Source organism: Eschscholzia californica, unplaced genomic scaffold, assembly GCF_041429995.1.
Source record: "Eschscholzia californica isolate CP2 unplaced genomic scaffold, dmEscCali1.0.p SCAF_1, whole genome shotgun sequence".
NCBI lineage: Eukaryota > Viridiplantae > Streptophyta > Magnoliopsida > Ranunculales > Papaveraceae > Eschscholzia > Eschscholzia californica.
The window spans coordinates 83,307,789-83,324,724 of NW_028238198.1; the positions used below are offsets into that span (position 1 = coordinate 83,307,789).

The following is a 16,936-nucleotide window of genomic DNA, read 5'->3' on the forward strand; positions in this document are numbered from 1 at the left end:
TTTCAAAGTTTATTACGATGAAATTATAATTTTTGATCAATATGATTTTTGATATGATGAACTTGATAGTATAGCATTAAGAAATACAAAGATTTGTTTCAAGTAACTGCGTCGAAAAAAAGGGGTCTCTCGAAATTTAGTGGCTGGGTCCATCCTTTGTTTTAGTAGCAACGACGATTCAATACAAAGATATCTTTATACTTGTACTTCAAATAAAATCGAATAATTGGTAAACTAAAATGAAAGCAAAGAATACTTTAGTTTCCTAGTTTGACACTTTTGTATTCCTCTTTATAAATTATAATATAATATTTTTTTTTCTCGAGTGACAAGGGATGTTAGGGAATTCTCATTGTACAAGAAATAAGATCTTAAAAATACGTCTTTTTATCAGTTAATAAACATCTGAATCATAACATATAATTTTGAGGGTATCTCTAGTTTGCATTGCACTCAAAATCGACCAATAGCAACAAAGTCTTAAAAGATTTTTAGTGCTAGAGAGATATATTATTTGTGAAGTTAGCTAGCCACCAAGAAGAACAATTACTTGTGCAATAAAGATGTCGGTCATCCATAATAGTCGTATGTTGACACATTGCCAACTTTAAGTGTGTATTTTGGAATTTTTCAATGCGTGAGGGATTGCAATAGAAATTACTCCAAAGGAGCAGTACTAAAACTCTAGGGGACTCCTGAGAAGCAAAACTCCCTCTTCTTTTGTGAAATCTATTTGGGATTCAACTCAAAGTTCAAACAAACAACAATGGCTTCATTTCCTCCTTCCCATGTCTTCTTCCTCGTTCTTCTCTCTGCTGTTCTCTTGCTTTCTCACTCTGTCAAATCTGACGGTACTCTCTCTCTCTCTCTCTCTGGGTTTCTTCTAGTTTTCAAGATTTTTGTGTATAATAAATATGTTGTTTGTTAACTTGGGTTCTTTTCTTTACCAACTTTAGTAAAGTGGGGTTTTTCTCATTCTTGTTTATGGTTGAGTTTTGTGGATCTGTATCTATTACTACTGAAGATTACTAATTTATTTGAGGTAGAAAGCTTTAAAGAAGACATGGGTTCATTATATTTGGAAAAAAAAGTAAAGCTTGAATTATGGATGAAAACATTCAGAAATTACTTTATGGTTGATCTGTCCAGTTGTTCAAACAAAGATACTAAACAAACCCTAGATCTAGATCTAAGAGCCCTAGACTTGAATTTCACTGCAAACAAACAATGTAAAGCACAGTGAAGAGGAGGAAGAAGAAGAAGATCAAAGTACGTAGTTGGTCCTTTTGATTTTTCGTGCTTCATTTTCGAGTTTTAAACTCGTTGATATGCATAGAAAAAACGATTTTGTAGGTCCAGATTTGTTTAGGTTTTATAGAGATTACCGCTGTAGTAGTAGATTATGCATTCGATATACACATCAACAGATTTTTAGTTGCTTTTTCAGAAGTCAATGGACTTGCTAGAAACAGGTGTCTTTTTGAGACTTGGTCGTATTTGAGTGTGATCCTGATAGAATTTATGTTTAAAATCCGACGTCGAATCGGTGCTTCAAGTCTTGGCCTGAGTCGAATTCTTAGGAGGAAGACCATAAAAAACTTAGGATTAATTTTGGTTCCTCCTAGAGTGGAAACAAGTTTCAAAACATGGATGGTAGCAGTACTATCAGTGTTATTTATTATCTCTTAATTTCCAAAACTAGGAAGCAATTTGAACACGATGATTACATTGTTTTAGTAGTTTAACATTTTCCGTTAACAAGCTTGGTATCACAATGAAGCCTTAATTATGAATACTTGATCTTCATTTCAGCCTTTTCGGCGATTTTATTCAAGCTGATATCTGAAAACATTAAAACAAAATGTGTTATTCTCCTGGATGTGTTATTTAAGCTCAAAAGGTTTTAAGATAGCACCTCGCCTGACATACTGGCTAGGGCGCTAGGCCTTTTAGGTGGATTGGGCCCTTGGGCTGGTCAGGTGGACATACCTGGCTAGACCTATTGGCTGGACTGGGTCCTTGGGCCAATCAGGTAAGTAGACCCTGGGCTGTATAACGAGGCCCGACCTTTTAGGTTATTCACCAGGTATAATAATGAGACCTCGGGCCGCTCAGGTAGATAGACCTGTGGTTGTACGCCGTGACAGGACTACATAATTGAGTGAACATTCTCTTCATTTTGTCATGCTTCAGTCTTCCTCATCTCTGGTTTTACTTCTAACGCCGAGTTTTATTGCTATTATTTCATTGCAGATGAGAAAGAAAATGTTCTCAAAGGTATAAACAAGTATCGTGCATCTTTAAATCTTACGGAATTAAAAGAGAATGACAATGCAGGCTGTCTAGCAGATCAAATAGCAGAACAACTAAAGACCCAACCTTGTACTAACACAACCGGTTCTTTCACCGTTCCAGGAACCGAAGTTCAATTCCCTAACTACCCAGATCTTTTAGCTCACTGCCATTTAAACATAACCGATACTAAAGACAGTGCTATAATGCCTGTTTGTGTTGATAACCTAGACCCAACTCTTGTACTCACAAACTTCACACAAACCCAGTACTCTGGAAATCTAAACGATACTAAGTATACAGGTGCCGGAGTTGGTTCTGAAGATAACTGGATGGTTGTTGTTCTTACCACAGATAGTCCCGGTGGAACTTTCGCTCCCGCTGAGTCATCTGCTTTGGGTCCTAAAGTTGGAATCATGTTTCAGTTTCTATCCCTGTTTTTTGGTTTCTTTCTTGTTTTGTTGAGTTGAAAAATGCATGTTTTTATGAGAGATTCTTTGACTCTTGAGTTGTGTAGATGCATACCTCGTTTTGGGAGTTTCGAGTTGTTGTAACAGATCTGAAAAACTTGTTACTTATAATGATGTTTCATTTTCTAGATGTTACATTTGTTGTTTTTAGGTTTGTTTTGCTTTTTAGGTCGTCTTAGCATAGAAACATACGTTCGACGGGGAGTTTGTTTATTTATATGAATGGCGGCGGAGAAGGCAGATTTGGAAGGGAATCCCGAATCAATGGTTGGGGTTTATTTGTCAATTTTTTTTTATTTGTGTTCTAAATTAAGTAAATTTTGGTCATTGATTTCGAAAATTCTCTCCCAAATTTGTCTAGGTTATCCTTGTTGTATCTCAACTGTTCTTAAGGGTCTGTTTGATACGTGGAAACAGTGAGTAAGAAAATTGATTTTCGTAAGAAAATCAGTTTTCCACCGTTTGATTGGTACACTGAGTAAGAAAATGGGTTTCTTATAAGAAAAATAAGTATGAAAATTGGCTTAAATTTTTTCCCACCTTTGAGATGGGAAAACCGTTTCTTACCCACTCTTAGCCGGACGCTCTCTCTCTCTTCCCATAAGGGTAAATCTATAATTTTCCATCTTTCACCTTTTCTGTTTCTTTCTGTCTTGTTCAGTTCTTTCTCATCCGAAAACTCTTTCTCTCTATTGATTCACCACACACAATCCTTGCCTAACACCTTCATAATCCTACAAAAATAAGGTATTTTTCTGTTTCGATTTGGATAGTCAAACCCTAATGAAGCATAGTTGATGGATAATATATAGTTTGGATGTAATTTTCTTCTATATATGGATTTGGGTATTTGTGTTTCTGGATTCAATTTATCTAAGCGCATAATTGTTTATGGATCTTTGTTTTCGAAGTTTTGTTTCAGCTGTGAAGATGTAGAAAAAAATTTCAGTTATTAGGGTTTATCGAATCTATTATGGATCTTCGGTTCTTGTGTTTATCGAATTTGTTAGTCTGCTATTAGGGGTTTTCAGGAAATTTCAGTTTCAAATTTATCTTCTTGGAATATAATAGTGTATGGGTTTGTAAGCTCTAGACATCGAAGATATGCCCAAAATTGTTTGATTAAATGCCTGACTTGGAATAATATGTTAAGCTATGGCTTATGGTTTTATCTCTCTTCAATTGCTCTGTTGGAATTCCTTGGACTATTCTTAATCTCTCTCATTTCCATTATATGATACATCTATAATGGAAATTAGCGTTTGAATTTAATATAGTTGTTCAATGGACATATATTTGCTATCGTCAAATAATATTTACATATAAACAATAAAATCCTTTGCATCGTGTATATCAATGTTATCTTCGATTATAGGAAATTCCAGTTTTGGAGTAACTGCTTCCACATATATATTTTTTAGTACATCTTAGACACCAGTCTGTTAGTACTTCATTATGCATGATGGTCATATTTGCACCCTTGATGCTCAGTGTGAATCTACAAGCTCATTTACTTTTTGAATGTTTTAATTTTCTAACTCTCTGTCATTGTTCTAACTCTCTGTCATTGTTCTCTCATTTTGAATGTTTTAATTTTCAGGATGGCTTTAAAGATGACTCTTTGAGGATCATTAAGGATATTGAGAAAGCAGTGCACATTGCCAGGTATATCGATACTAAATTTAGCATTTCATAAGCTCATAGTGAATTACATTTGTCTTTCAATCTTATCAAGCTTCGTATCATCGGACGGATGTAGTTTCGAACTCTTTAATATACGTATAGACTTTTCATTCCATTAAACTATTGTCATTGGATTCTAGAAAATATATATGGTCCAGTATCTGAGTCAATAAGTCCATAATTTTGTAATCTTAATGTACTAAACTTCTGCCTGACAATGTTACTTTTTATTGGAGCTTATGCATGCTAGACAAATTTGTTGCATATTCTAGGTTGTAACTATTATTTTACTAAGTTTACGATATTTGCTAATTGTTTTCGCCTACCAACATGTGCTTTTGTTTTCTGCTACTTTTGATGAGACTATGAAGAATTTCGTATCAAGGGTGGTTAAAGGAGGAAATCAACAGTTTGTTAAGAAAGAAGAACTCTCACTAGATGTAGTCAAACAATATAAGGTTAATTGTCCAGATGAACTTGCAAAGATACGTGTCATTAAGGACAAGATACTTGAGTTAGGAGAAAAATTGGGGCAGAACATTATATTTGTCAATAGTAAGAAGAGTGCAACTGTTAGGAGTGAACATGGATGAAGAAACTACTACAATGGATGGTGGAGTTAATGTTGTGGATGACGATGAAGAAGAAATTCTTTACATAGTATGTATGGCTGCTTGTCCGATTGGCATGGTAATGGAATGCAAGCGTCCACCAATTATGAGGGATCCAACAAGTTTGAACAAACATCGAGAACAATTTTTGAATCGGTTATACAATGAAAGTGATCGAGTATGTCATGAAAATCTTCGGATGAATAGGACTTCATTCCGCATATTGTGTAATAAGCAAAAAACTGAAGGGCTTGTGTGGCGGAAGGAACGTAACAGTTGAAGAACAAGTTGCGATCATTCTCTTTATTATCGGCCATGACATCAAGAATCGAAATGCGAACTTCAATTTTATTCGTTCAGGAGAGACAATAAGTCGCTACTTTAATGTTGTCTTGAAAGCAGTATTAAAGATGCATAAAGACTTGTTGAAACCCCCTGATAGTAGATCATCTCCTAATGAAAGTACACGTCCCCAAGCCTGGCATCATTACTTTAAGGTAATCACGGAGGATAACTAGTACTAGTTTATAGTTTTGTTTTGTGTAAAGCTTGACATCAATATTTTAAGGTATAATATGCTGCTTAATTTACTTGTAGGATGCTGTGGGGGCAATTGATGGTACATATATACATGCAACTGTGCCAACCAAAGATCAACCAAGGTTTCGTAACTGTAAAAGTGACATACGACAAAATGTTCTTGTAGCATGTGCTTTCAATATGAGAATTATGTATGTTTTAGCTGGATGGGAAGGATCAACTCATGATGGTCGAGTATTGAAATCCGCATTAAGAAGCCCAATTGACCCATTGATTGTCCCAACTGGTTAGTTTTTTAATCCATAGTTATATGTTTGTTTCATAACCTTGATTAAATTGTTTCAACTACAACACTAACTTCTCAACACAAAGAAAAACTACAACACCTTCAAGACGCTTACGTTGGAACGAGCAACTGAGCCAAACTTGAATTTGAGAACATACCTTCAAGACGCTTACGTTCACCACGTCTTCAAGGATGATATATTTGGGAGACCAACTGCCATTGACGAAGAAGAACACAACCCTCTTGTAGCAACAAAGAGAACTTCACATAGAAGTACACCTGCCCAAAGCAAATTCGGTTCTGAAGTTGGTTCTGACACCGGTTCTTAAATCTATAGAAACTCCATTTCCAATTCCCTGCTGCAGTATATCAATTTATCCTGAGGGTTCTCTTTTCTTCTGTTCATTCTTCTCTTATGTTGATTCTTTTACTCACTATAGATTATAATTTATGAAATTGTCGATGTTAAAGAGAAAGATACAACATAGGCAGAAAATCCAAGATTATAGAATGTATTTCCACGGTACTTTATGGTGTGTTTGGATGACAGAATCATGAATCCGCGGATTCATGATTGGTTACTTGAGTATTTTTAAACACTTCATTAGAAAAAATATTGAATAAATTTCGTTCTCGAAACTCGTTTTTTCAAATATCGTTTTATTCGAGAACTCACCGTTTTCTTCATAATTTGTTTTCGAGAATCGTTTTCTAACTTTTTTTCGTAAATAAATTTTTTTTTCAAAAATAGTTTTTCCCGAAAGCTGTTTTTTCCTCGAAAAGATTTTTTCCCCCAAACTTCTTTTTTTCAAAAAACATTTTTTTCGGTAATCCAAATAGTTTTTCCCCAAAAACCGATTTCCTTTTAGCACCGTTTTTTCTGGGAAATAAACAATTCTGGAAAAAAAATTTTTATGAAGCAAAAAGGTTTTTATAAAATTTCAGTTATCGAAAAAATATTTTTCGAGAGGACAGTTTTAAGGAGAAAAAGGTAGTCTTGGTGATAGTGAGCAATATCAGAACTATGACTTGGGTATTACTCATGAGCCCAGTCTGCTACTGAATTCACATTTCGGACTCGGGATAAACCTGATAATGTAGGAAATTTCTTCAAAGCTTACTTATACAAACAAAAGGGAAAAGAAAGACCTTTGACAAATCTCACACCTTATACTATAAAGAGACATTATGAATTTAAAGAGGCTTCATATATTCAAACAAGTAATGGTTTACAAAGAAATAAAGTTCAAATAATAAATAATCCGGACACAAGTAAGATTCTTCTTGATGGAATTATATATTTCCTAATTCTTGCCTCAAATAAATTTTAGAATTTAGTGAAACTAAAGTTCTGACACACGACGTTAATTCACCTTGAACTTTAAAACATAGCTTAGGAATTGTAGTTGTTTTCTGCTTGTCATATAAAACTATGTTTCCATCACCTTCCAATAGTATGTCGCCATTCTTGAAAGAGTTTATCATCCTCGATAAATAAACATAATTAGTATTAATATTGTATTTAGGAATGGTGAATAGCTTAGTCCAAGACTCACTCACCCCATACTCCTTCATTATCCATAAATCAGTAAGAGACTGCCAACTATCATCTAATATGCAAAGATTCTCACTCAAAACACCCAAGGTTGAGAATATTGCTATGTCCTTGTCATTCAAACGTTTTGGTATGGACAATTCCTTGAATTTCTCATCATCACCCACATCAAAAGAAAGTATTACATGATCATATTCTGTTTCATTGGGTCCTTCAGTAATAAGCCGCCGAATTCCCATCCAATGAAGAGCTCCATTAACAAACTTACCAGCCGGGTCGCTAAAGATTTTGTAAGGAATCTTGTCGTTATTGACTTTCCACGAATCCGAGCTCAAAGTGTAGGATCGGACAGTAGTAAGAAAAGTATCTGCAGGGTGAACCGACACGCTTTTAGCTACGAAAATCTTGTAAGTATCGAGCTTGAAATCATAACCGAAACCGCCAGTTTTGACAATTTCAAAAGATTCGAGAGCATCTAGTACGGGTGCACATGGTGGCGGTGGTACCAATTTACATTCATCAGTAGATGGGTTCCAAAGGTAAATTGCAAGTGTATCATCATCAGGCTCATGAGTGAAGCAAATCAAACCATTACAAGAACCCACAAATGTAAGACTACTACAGGATTTAAGATAGATGAATGGATAGTCGTTAATGTGAAGAGGTTTTTGAGATGCCAATGAATCAGAATCGATAGAGTATATTCTCTTATTGTCATAGAGAATGAGACTGAATTTTTCTTGTTGAACAACATGATTATGGTGAAGTTTGATGAAATAAGGATCAGAGAAAAGAGACGACCACGATTTGGATACTGACCTGAATCGTATGACAGATTTCACTGGTAACTTTGGTAGTATAACATGGCTGATGATTTCTTCAGGGAGAATCGGGCTCTTCTTCAACGACATTGAACAACGTATTCCTCCTTGTCTCTTCATCTTCTTTGGCAGCGGCATTGAACAGACTCCTCCTCCTCCTCTTTGTCTTCTCATCTTCTTCATCATCATGGTCATAATACAGTATTATTTTAGGAACTACTACTACTACTTCAACACACAACACACAGAGAGAGATAGGGAGAGGTTTGGCTATATATATAAATCTAACTCTTTTTAGCATTAATAGAAGTTTCCTTATCCCAACTAGTTTAGGATTTCAACAACAAAAAATAAGAAAGTAGCTTACGGTTGGAAATTAAGGGTTCATTGTCGGTTATAACTATTTTCTTACCTAATGTCCGGGCCTGGGTATTTGGCCCGTATTATAATACCAGCTATATGACACCCAACGTTTACCTATTTAGCATCCTTAACAACAACTAGGATGCTAACTTAATTACCACCACTTTTGACCAGGCCGCTATACATAGTTCTCATTACCACCATTCCCCTTTTGGAAAATGGTCCAGAGTGACTCGATCAAATGGTCCCTTATTAAATGCGAATACTACTCTTATCCCTACTGCCATCTATTGAAACTTCATTGAAAAATTAAAACACTCCCTCGTATTTCTCTATTTCTCTGAAAAATAATGTACCAATAGTCTGTTTGTGCGTCATATCACTGGTAAATACATCGGAAATATAATGACATGTTCTTATTGTGGTGATGTTGAAATTATTGACCATGCATTATTTCACTGTAGCTTTGTTAGATACATCTGATTTTATTTTCATATACATTCGTCGAATATTTTATCTTTCGCGCAATGGATTATTTGGTGGAACGACACCCAAGATCACGTTAATAGCAATCAAACTTCTTTTCATCCAACTATCTTTTAAGGCATATTTTTAAGCTAGTTTGTAATCATTGTTTTCACCCGGTTATGACTATCCCCACCCAAGTCATCAATCAAATTTTGGTTTACCCCCAATTAATAGACCATACTACCTATGGTCATTGTTACACGAATCAGACAAGATTGTTGATGTCAAAGATTGAATATTGATTGAACATTTTGAGAATGCACTAATGTCACTCAACGAGACACTCGAAGAAGTCGATGTGTTGCCCTTTTATAGGATGTACTGGACCGAATGTGATTAGACGGTGTAGATGAGACGGTTGTGATCCACCATTAGGGAAGATTCATACTGTTCATAGTCAGGGCTTCCCTTATGGTTTATCTCGTGTCTAGGACAAAAAGAAGTTCCTATGTTCAAGGTACTTCGTGGATATCCTACCGAGGTGATAAATCTTCGAGGAGATGTTTCCTCCTTTGAGACTCTTGAAGTCCAAGCTTGTTTAAACACTTAAGATCTTTAACCGACTGAGATCTATAGGAAGTTATCTGGATTATGCTTGTAAGCGTGCGTCGCACTGCTGCCTTCACAGTTTAGGGTGTAAGGCATCGATCTTTCTTACGTGGACCCCTCTTATTCCTTTGAAGAATCTCAGGGATGACCTGCTTGCGTTTTAGGTGAAGCAGGGTTGGAGCTCCTTAGCTGATCCTGGCCAACCTCCCAGTTATGGGCGCGGGTGGCGGAGTGTTGCGAGTCCAACAGTCCTGTTGCCTTAAGCCGGGTTGACCCGTGGACTCCTGGGTTGTTCTTGACTTATCGACGTTAGTCAACTATTGAACATTTTGTGCATCATCAAAGATGGCTCCCACCCCATTTATAACCGTTGGGAGTTCCCAACGACTCCCAACATGTTATTTGGGGTGGATCCCCCACCCCATTTAACCTTTTCTTTTCTTTTCTTTTCTTTTCTTAAAAAAAATTAATTGTTTAAAAAAAATCAATTATTTCTCTAAAAACTTTTTTCAATTCTTTCTAAAACTCTTTATCTCTCTCTAAAATAGTATCATATTTAAAAGATTCAATTCCTTTATATTTCGAGAAAAAACCGTTATGTTTGTCCCTTCGCCGGAATCTCTTTTCCTTCCCTAATACGAGTGGTGTTGGTTTTCGTTTCTTGCCCTAATTTAATATCTATAACCTTCCCTACTACGAGTGTGGTATAACCATCTTCATCATCGATTCGTCCATTGATGAAGATCGACAATTCCTTTTACTGTTGATCAATAGTCCACGACTCAACCGATAGCAAGTGCAAGAAAGAAAAGTCTCTGATCGATTTTACAAATTTTAGTGTGATAGACTCGCTCGATCTCCATTTCTCTACTTGGTTTAAAATTCTCAAACCATGGAATGTTTTGGATTGATTTCCTATTTATGAATAAATTCTGGTTTAACTCAAAAAAAATATCGAATTTAAATTTTATATTTGAAATTAATAATTCATAGTTTAAACCAAAAAAAAAATTGAATTTAAATTCCATATTTGAAGTTAATAAATCATAGTTTAAATCAAAAGTTCGCACACATACATGAAACACATAATTTGGATTTGGGAATCCGACGTCGGAGTTGAGAAAACCCCAGGACTCCCAAAATTCATGGGCTCCCAAAATTGGGAGCCCGAACCCCAACAATGGACTTGCCCTTATAAGGTCAAGGATGAGGCCTGAAACGCCAGTGGCTATGAGGACTTTACGTAGGAAGTCCTAATTAACCCTATCAGACGCCTTAGCCATGTCCAACTTCAATGAAAACCACCTTTACTAGCGACAGAATTATGCATGGAATGAATCACTACTTGAGTAATGATAATATTGCCCATAATCGGGCCCTGGGTCCAGCTAATACATTGTTCAAGATAGGGTCTAATTCTATTGGCCAAAATCTTCATAATAAATTTATAAAACGTGCTACAAAGTGAAACAGGCCTGTAATTTGTGGCCATACTTGGATTTTGAACCTTGGGAATTAATGCTACAGTAGCACTATTACTGGTAGGGTCAATCAAACCTGTTCTGCCACAAGAAGGAAAGTTGAAGGACGAAAAGGCTTTAAGGTTCAAATGTTGTGATTCACAATTTTAGAAGCTTTGAATAGGTTATCTAGTGATGTAAGAAACACAAAGAAACATGTTTGGACCATAAATAAGGCTCTAGGTTAATGTCCTGTAGTGAAACAATGTTTGGTCCAGAATATTAAAAAAGAAGACGCAAGTAAATTTGAAGACCTCATAACTAGGAGAAGAACAAAAAATCTTAGCATACTACATATGTCTACATCTGTATCCTAGGCTAGCACGAACTTATTTTCACCTTGTATCAGTTTCTGATGTAATACAAAACCTTGTATCATCCATGTTACTATAGATAGATAGAGAGACAGGCAGACAGACAGACGGACAGACATGTGCATGTATATTCAAATAAATAACTAGGTTTTAGACATCATATAGACATATACATACCTTCCACTGTTTTGTAGAGAGCTGACCACCATCTATCCCTAGGAACCTGGTACCGATCTACCTTCTCTTCAATTTCTTTATCATGCTTCCCTTCCAAAACACCTTGAAGAGTGATGACAGCATCCTTTGTCTTCTTGAGGATGTTTGTATCATCTTCGATCTTCAATTGTTGCATATCATTGTGAGAATAACTGAGGCCAACACCAAGTGCAAATTGAGCAGCAGCAGTCGAGCGAGAAGAGGGCAGCCATCTTCTATGCCCATCAAGTCTTTTGCATTCTTCTCTTCTCAAATTTTCCTCCCCACCGACGACTAAGCTTCGCAAGTACTCAGCATTTGCAGCTCCTGTACTTCGAACCATCTTAGAAAAAGCGATACATTCATCTGAGAGAAGTTACCTCTGGGGATTCAAATTCCAGAACCTGAGGAAATACTCAGCATTTGCAGCTCCTGTACTTTGAACCATCTTAGAAAAAGCGATACATTCATCTGAGAGAAGTTACCTCTGGGGATTCAAATTCCAGAACCTGAGGAAATAGGTTAAGAAGTTCAACTCGTAAGTATTATTACTGCACAAAACCCTTTGAGCTTCTACATTTGAGATATTGACAATGTTCTTCATCTCAAATTAGAAACTTAAGGTAATCTTTTATGGCATTTCCCTAATGGTGAATATATCGAAAACCGAATACTAGACAAACATAGTAATTTAAACTCAATCAATACCAACAAGAATCCCATACAATTCTCCAACCTCATGAACCAAATAATAGTCGATAAACCATTTAATGCTTCTGCAAATTGCGCATAAATAGGAGATCTGGTTATGGAATCTAAACGTTTTACTTCACGAGTTGTGTTCTGCAAAACAGATATAACAATGTTTTCTTACAATAAATGGACGATAAGAGTTAAATATTAAACTATTATTCTTCACTGTCAACTGCTTGAGAACATATTGTGGTAACGTAACCGTAATGTAGTGAAGGGGCCCAATCTCCGATCAAGTGGACTTCCTCTGTGCCTAAGTTTCTGTGTGTGTGTGTATGCCTATCTTTTTAGAGGACCTCCATGGACCCCTCTGATAAAGTGGACTTTCTCTTTGCCTGAGTTTCTGTGTGTATATGTATTTCTGATTTGAGGACCTTCACTGATGGAGGTCTTCACTCGGTAGAGAGAAGAGGAAAGCGAAGATAGGAAGAGAAAGAGAAACAAAAAAGAAGAGGGAAAGAGAAAGGAAGAGAAAATTAGAAAGAAGATGAAGGGTAGTTTGGAATGAAAAATCAAAGTTATACCTTTCTTAAAGAACAGTTAAAAAGGGGTCCAGAATTGGAGTTAGTCAAATGTTGGGGCCCAAACAGGCGATTTGGCAACAAGCTGGGGACTGAATGGGAAATTAGCCATACTCATTGTTAAATCCCTAGTGTTGAAAAGTAACTACTAATAAGAAATTAAATGATGTCAGACCTGTGAAGACAAGATTCAATCATAATCAATTTGAGTAGAAGATATGCGTACCTGGAAATATAGATATAAGCTGCATAAAATAAAATCAGAAGCGGCATTATAGCCCACAGTGATGTAGTGCTGACAATGCCTATCAGAACAAAAGTTGAAAGGAGTTGCGAAACTTGGTTCAGGAACATATTAACATATATAGCAACATTGCGATCTATGTAACCAAGATCCTTCGCAAATCTATTGATTATCCGTCCGATTGGATTGGTGTGGAAAAAAACATTGGAGCTCTTAATATAGAACCAAGCATCCCCTCATGTAAACTTTTGGCACACGGAGACTTGAAATGATCAACCAATAGGAGTTCGCCAAGGTTATTAGTACCTGAATTCAGCAAACGCATTTTGTAGAGTAAGTTTTTCGTAATAGCAGGCAGATGCACAAACTCAATCACGAAAAAGTTAATCTTGAGAGAGAAAAACACTTTTTAAGTCATAAGATTGTACAAAGCTATTGGTTCTTCTTTCAATATTTTTCTGCCAAACATCAACCGTCTTTTTTTGCCACAAATATGTCTCTTATCAAAACAAAGCGACCCTCGGCCACTTCCTCTTATGTAAAGAAAATTATAACCAGAATATTACGACTGGAAAAAAGTTATTTAAAACCCAAATTAGCGGTTTGATGAAAAGCATTGATAAAACTTTGTTATTTACTAAAGCAGCCATTAAGTTACCATGCCAAAAGATAGCAACGCATAAACCAGATTGTAATATCCAGGGCCATGCGTCTTTGGAGTGTTTTGATCAGTCCAAACACTTAACCACATGCTACTTGTAATTCGGAGAACTTCAGTTGAGATATAGCAGATAAAGAGTATCATAACTACCCATAAGCCTCCCAAAGTGTTCTTATATCTGTAGGAGTTATCAGTATTTTTTTTTTGAAACGTTTGAATTAATATTAGATAAAAGCGGAAAGTACAAAAGAATAGTGACGGAAAACAGTAAAAGGACCTGGGGAGGTAACCAAGAGACGGAAACCTCCCCAAATACAAAGGAGCAAACACCCGATACCCTTCTCCCCCCCGCCCCCCCCCCCCCCGCCCCCCCCCCCCCCCCCCCCCCCCCCACCGTCATAGGGAGGAGCAGCAAAACAAAGCACAACCACAGAGGCTCCAAACGAAACTGATAACCGAGGGGCTTATCCCACCATAAGCCTCCCAATGTGTTCTTATACCTGTAGGAGTTATCAGTATCAAGAAGCGTCATGGTATTGTTGAAAAAGATATCGTACCACATGACAACTATCCCGATAGATCATACATAGTCTTTTTCACATTGTAATAAAAGGTAAGAATGGAATATACTTTCACTAAAATAATATGTAATTGTGATCCAAGAAAATCCAAGATTCTTTTTTTCTGTCTTCGCCTGTCAATTCCTTCATTACAACTCTCCCAATATCATTTTCATCTGTAACGAATACATCTATATACATAAATAGCAAGCCGTTACCTGAGATGAGCTGCTGAAGCCAAGTAGATTTGAATTAAAAATAAGAACAAGTGCAAATTTGGACCATATTTTACTCTTCCCCACACTATTTTAAGGAAAACTTACTGAATTTACAAACTGCATTTCGATGGTTACCAGTTCCTTTAACTAGTTTACTCAACAAAATTTACCAAAACCTTAAGGCACCCGGTTCTAACTTCTAAGGTTATAATATAATCTATCTATACTTTTGGCCTAGTGAGCTGCAATTTTCCAGAAGGTTACTGACACCGGAATCGAATGTCATGATTCTCCTTTCTCTGAACAAATTAATATGTTGGGAGGTTATAATACAATCTATCTATACTTTTGGCCTAGTGAGCTCCTTTCTCAGAATTTAATATTACAAGCATAAAATTTTGTTGGTGATTGTATTACCTTATCAGAACATTCCAATTAACCACACCCGTTTCCCGTTCCTCCTGCTTGATAAGTATGGTCTTGCCTTTTGCTGCTTTAGTTGTATGATTAGCATCTTCTGGCAACCCATTTACTTCGCCATTCCCAGTGGGTTCTAGGATCTTCTGCTCAGGCTTGTCCTTCTCTTCTTCCACATGTACCTCCATCATTCCAGCATTTTTCATTAGTTTTTGAAACAGTTGCCCATTATCCATAAACTCCTCAAATGTTCCCTCCTCTTTCACCATACCTTCATGAACCGGGAGAATTTTATCCACTTGGGGAAGAAAATGCAGCTGGTCTGTGACAAGCACTCTGGTTCTTCCTTGTAGTTCATTTCTGATACATTTATCAAAAACCTGAAGAAGAGATGATAAGTATCTATTTGGACTCTAGGAGGTAGATTGTTTTGGTAATAGAGATAACTTTATTGTTTCTAGCTACTACGGATGAAATTAGTGGTAGTAAAAAATCTCATACACGACAAAACTTCGTATTACAAAATGTCAAAATTTGGGATCTTGTTGGGATGGATGCCTTGATCATACTCAGACTTCAGGGATGGGAACAAGAGTTTGGAATATGACCAACAGGTCGGTCGAATTGCAGGTAAGGGTGGGTTCTGTCTTGAAGAAGGGTTATACTCTAAAACCAGGATCGTCGAAGAGACTGAAATCTAAGAGCATTTATAAATTTTATATGCCTTCAAGTAGTAATGGTGGTAGTGGTGGAGGAATGAAAAGTTTATTCTATTATTATGATGAAACATATCAACCTTATATATGGATAAAAGATAATTTGAATGATTTTTCAAGGATGGTAAAGCAACAGTATATTAGTCTCGAGGATTTAAGACATTGTTCTGAGATTAGGATCTTTAGAGACCATCAAAGAGGATTTATTTCGGTTCGGAAGAAGGCGAGGAAAGAGTTCTGTTGAATTGATTCTATACTAACTTATGTAAGTTTCATTCTTTTGGTTTGTACTTGTGTGGTTTGTGTTTGGTTGGTTTGAGTCGGAGAAACTAATTTAGCTTTTGATTCTAGGTATGAACTATGAAGTCATTCAGGAACACTATCTACAGTACTAACCGTTATTTAGAGAGATATAAGCCCTAAAACAAAAGCAGCATCTTTGATATTTAACAGTTTGTGATATATATAAAGATTCATACAGACAAGATATCAGTACGTTCCGATTTCATTTCATAGATCACAAAACAAGATTATAGTTTTTCATTGTTGCCCAGTGTAAACTGTTCGAAATTTCTAAGATATATGTGTTGTTTTCGTAAGACTAAAAACTAGTATTCCTTTGTTCTTCACCAACATTCTTAATCACTCTTAAGGCTTCTTAATGTTCTATTCATACGTAAATAAAACTTTAGGTATACCAAGAAATGAAATTTTAGTAAGAGAACCTGAAACGGAGGGAGAACTCAGAGTAGCTTGGAAGTTAACCTCTACATGGCTTGGAAGAGACCTCCTGCCAAAGCCATCGGCATTACAGAGAGGGCCTTGCTCTCTAGAAGCTGGATAAACGCTGGCTTGTTATCCTCCATCAACTTCCCAATCACCTCTTCAAATGGTTCAGTCAACTTCTCTTGATTGAGCAGATAGTGCCCAAATCCCTGCAAAATACTCTTTCACTTTAAGTCGGTCATCATTACATTTTCCTCAGTAACAGGCTTATTAGCAATTGAACGTAACCTTGGTCCAGACTCCAGTTCTCCTCTATCTGGGGTCAGGACAATATGGGTTTTAGCAGGAAGATCCTGCTAGAACTCGGCTGGTACCTGATTAACCCAATGCTCA

General features: G+C 36.4%; 3 protein-coding genes and 1 long non-coding RNA gene across 4 annotated transcripts; 2 read left to right on the forward strand and 2 right to left on the reverse strand.

Annotated features, from left to right (window-relative positions):
- The first annotated feature begins 516 nt into the window (after positions 1-516).
- On the forward strand, positions 517-2,897 carry LOC147570094 (putative GPI-anchored protein At5g19250). Its single transcript, XM_086656683.1, has 2 exons — positions 517-851; positions 2,254-2,897. Exons 1-2 carry the CDS (start codon positions 767-769, stop codon positions 2,760-2,762), a joined length of 594 nt encoding a protein of 197 aa, XP_086512809.1. The 5' UTR covers positions 517-766; the 3' UTR covers positions 2,763-2,897.
- Positions 2,898-3,364: 467 nt separating this feature from the next.
- On the forward strand, positions 3,365-6,408 carry LOC147570095 (uncharacterized). The gene is made up of 4 exons (XR_015231391.1): positions 3,365-3,509; positions 4,363-4,427; positions 4,817-5,553; positions 5,654-6,408. It is a non-coding gene; the product is annotated as an uncharacterized LOC147570095 (long non-coding RNA).
- A 663-nt stretch (positions 6,409-7,071) lies between these two features.
- On the reverse strand, positions 7,072-8,597 carry LOC147570096 (F-box/kelch-repeat protein At3g06240-like). Its single transcript, XM_086672602.1, has one exon. The coding sequence runs from the start codon at positions 8,451-8,453 to the stop codon at positions 7,176-7,178; it is 1,278 nt and encodes a 425-aa protein (XP_086528728.1). The 5' UTR covers positions 8,454-8,597; the 3' UTR covers positions 7,072-7,175.
- A 2,862-nt stretch (positions 8,598-11,459) lies between these two features.
- On the reverse strand, positions 11,460-16,642 carry LOC147570097 (ABC transporter C family member 2-like). Its single transcript, XM_086656671.1, has 3 exons — positions 16,583-16,642; positions 15,102-15,481; positions 11,460-13,551 (listed from the first exon to the last, which is right to left on the reverse strand). Exons 2-3 carry the CDS (start codon positions 15,368-15,370, stop codon positions 13,545-13,547), a joined length of 276 nt encoding a protein of 91 aa, XP_086512797.1. The 5' UTR covers positions 15,371-15,481; positions 16,583-16,642; the 3' UTR covers positions 11,460-13,544.
- Positions 16,643-16,936: the final 294 nt, after the last annotated feature.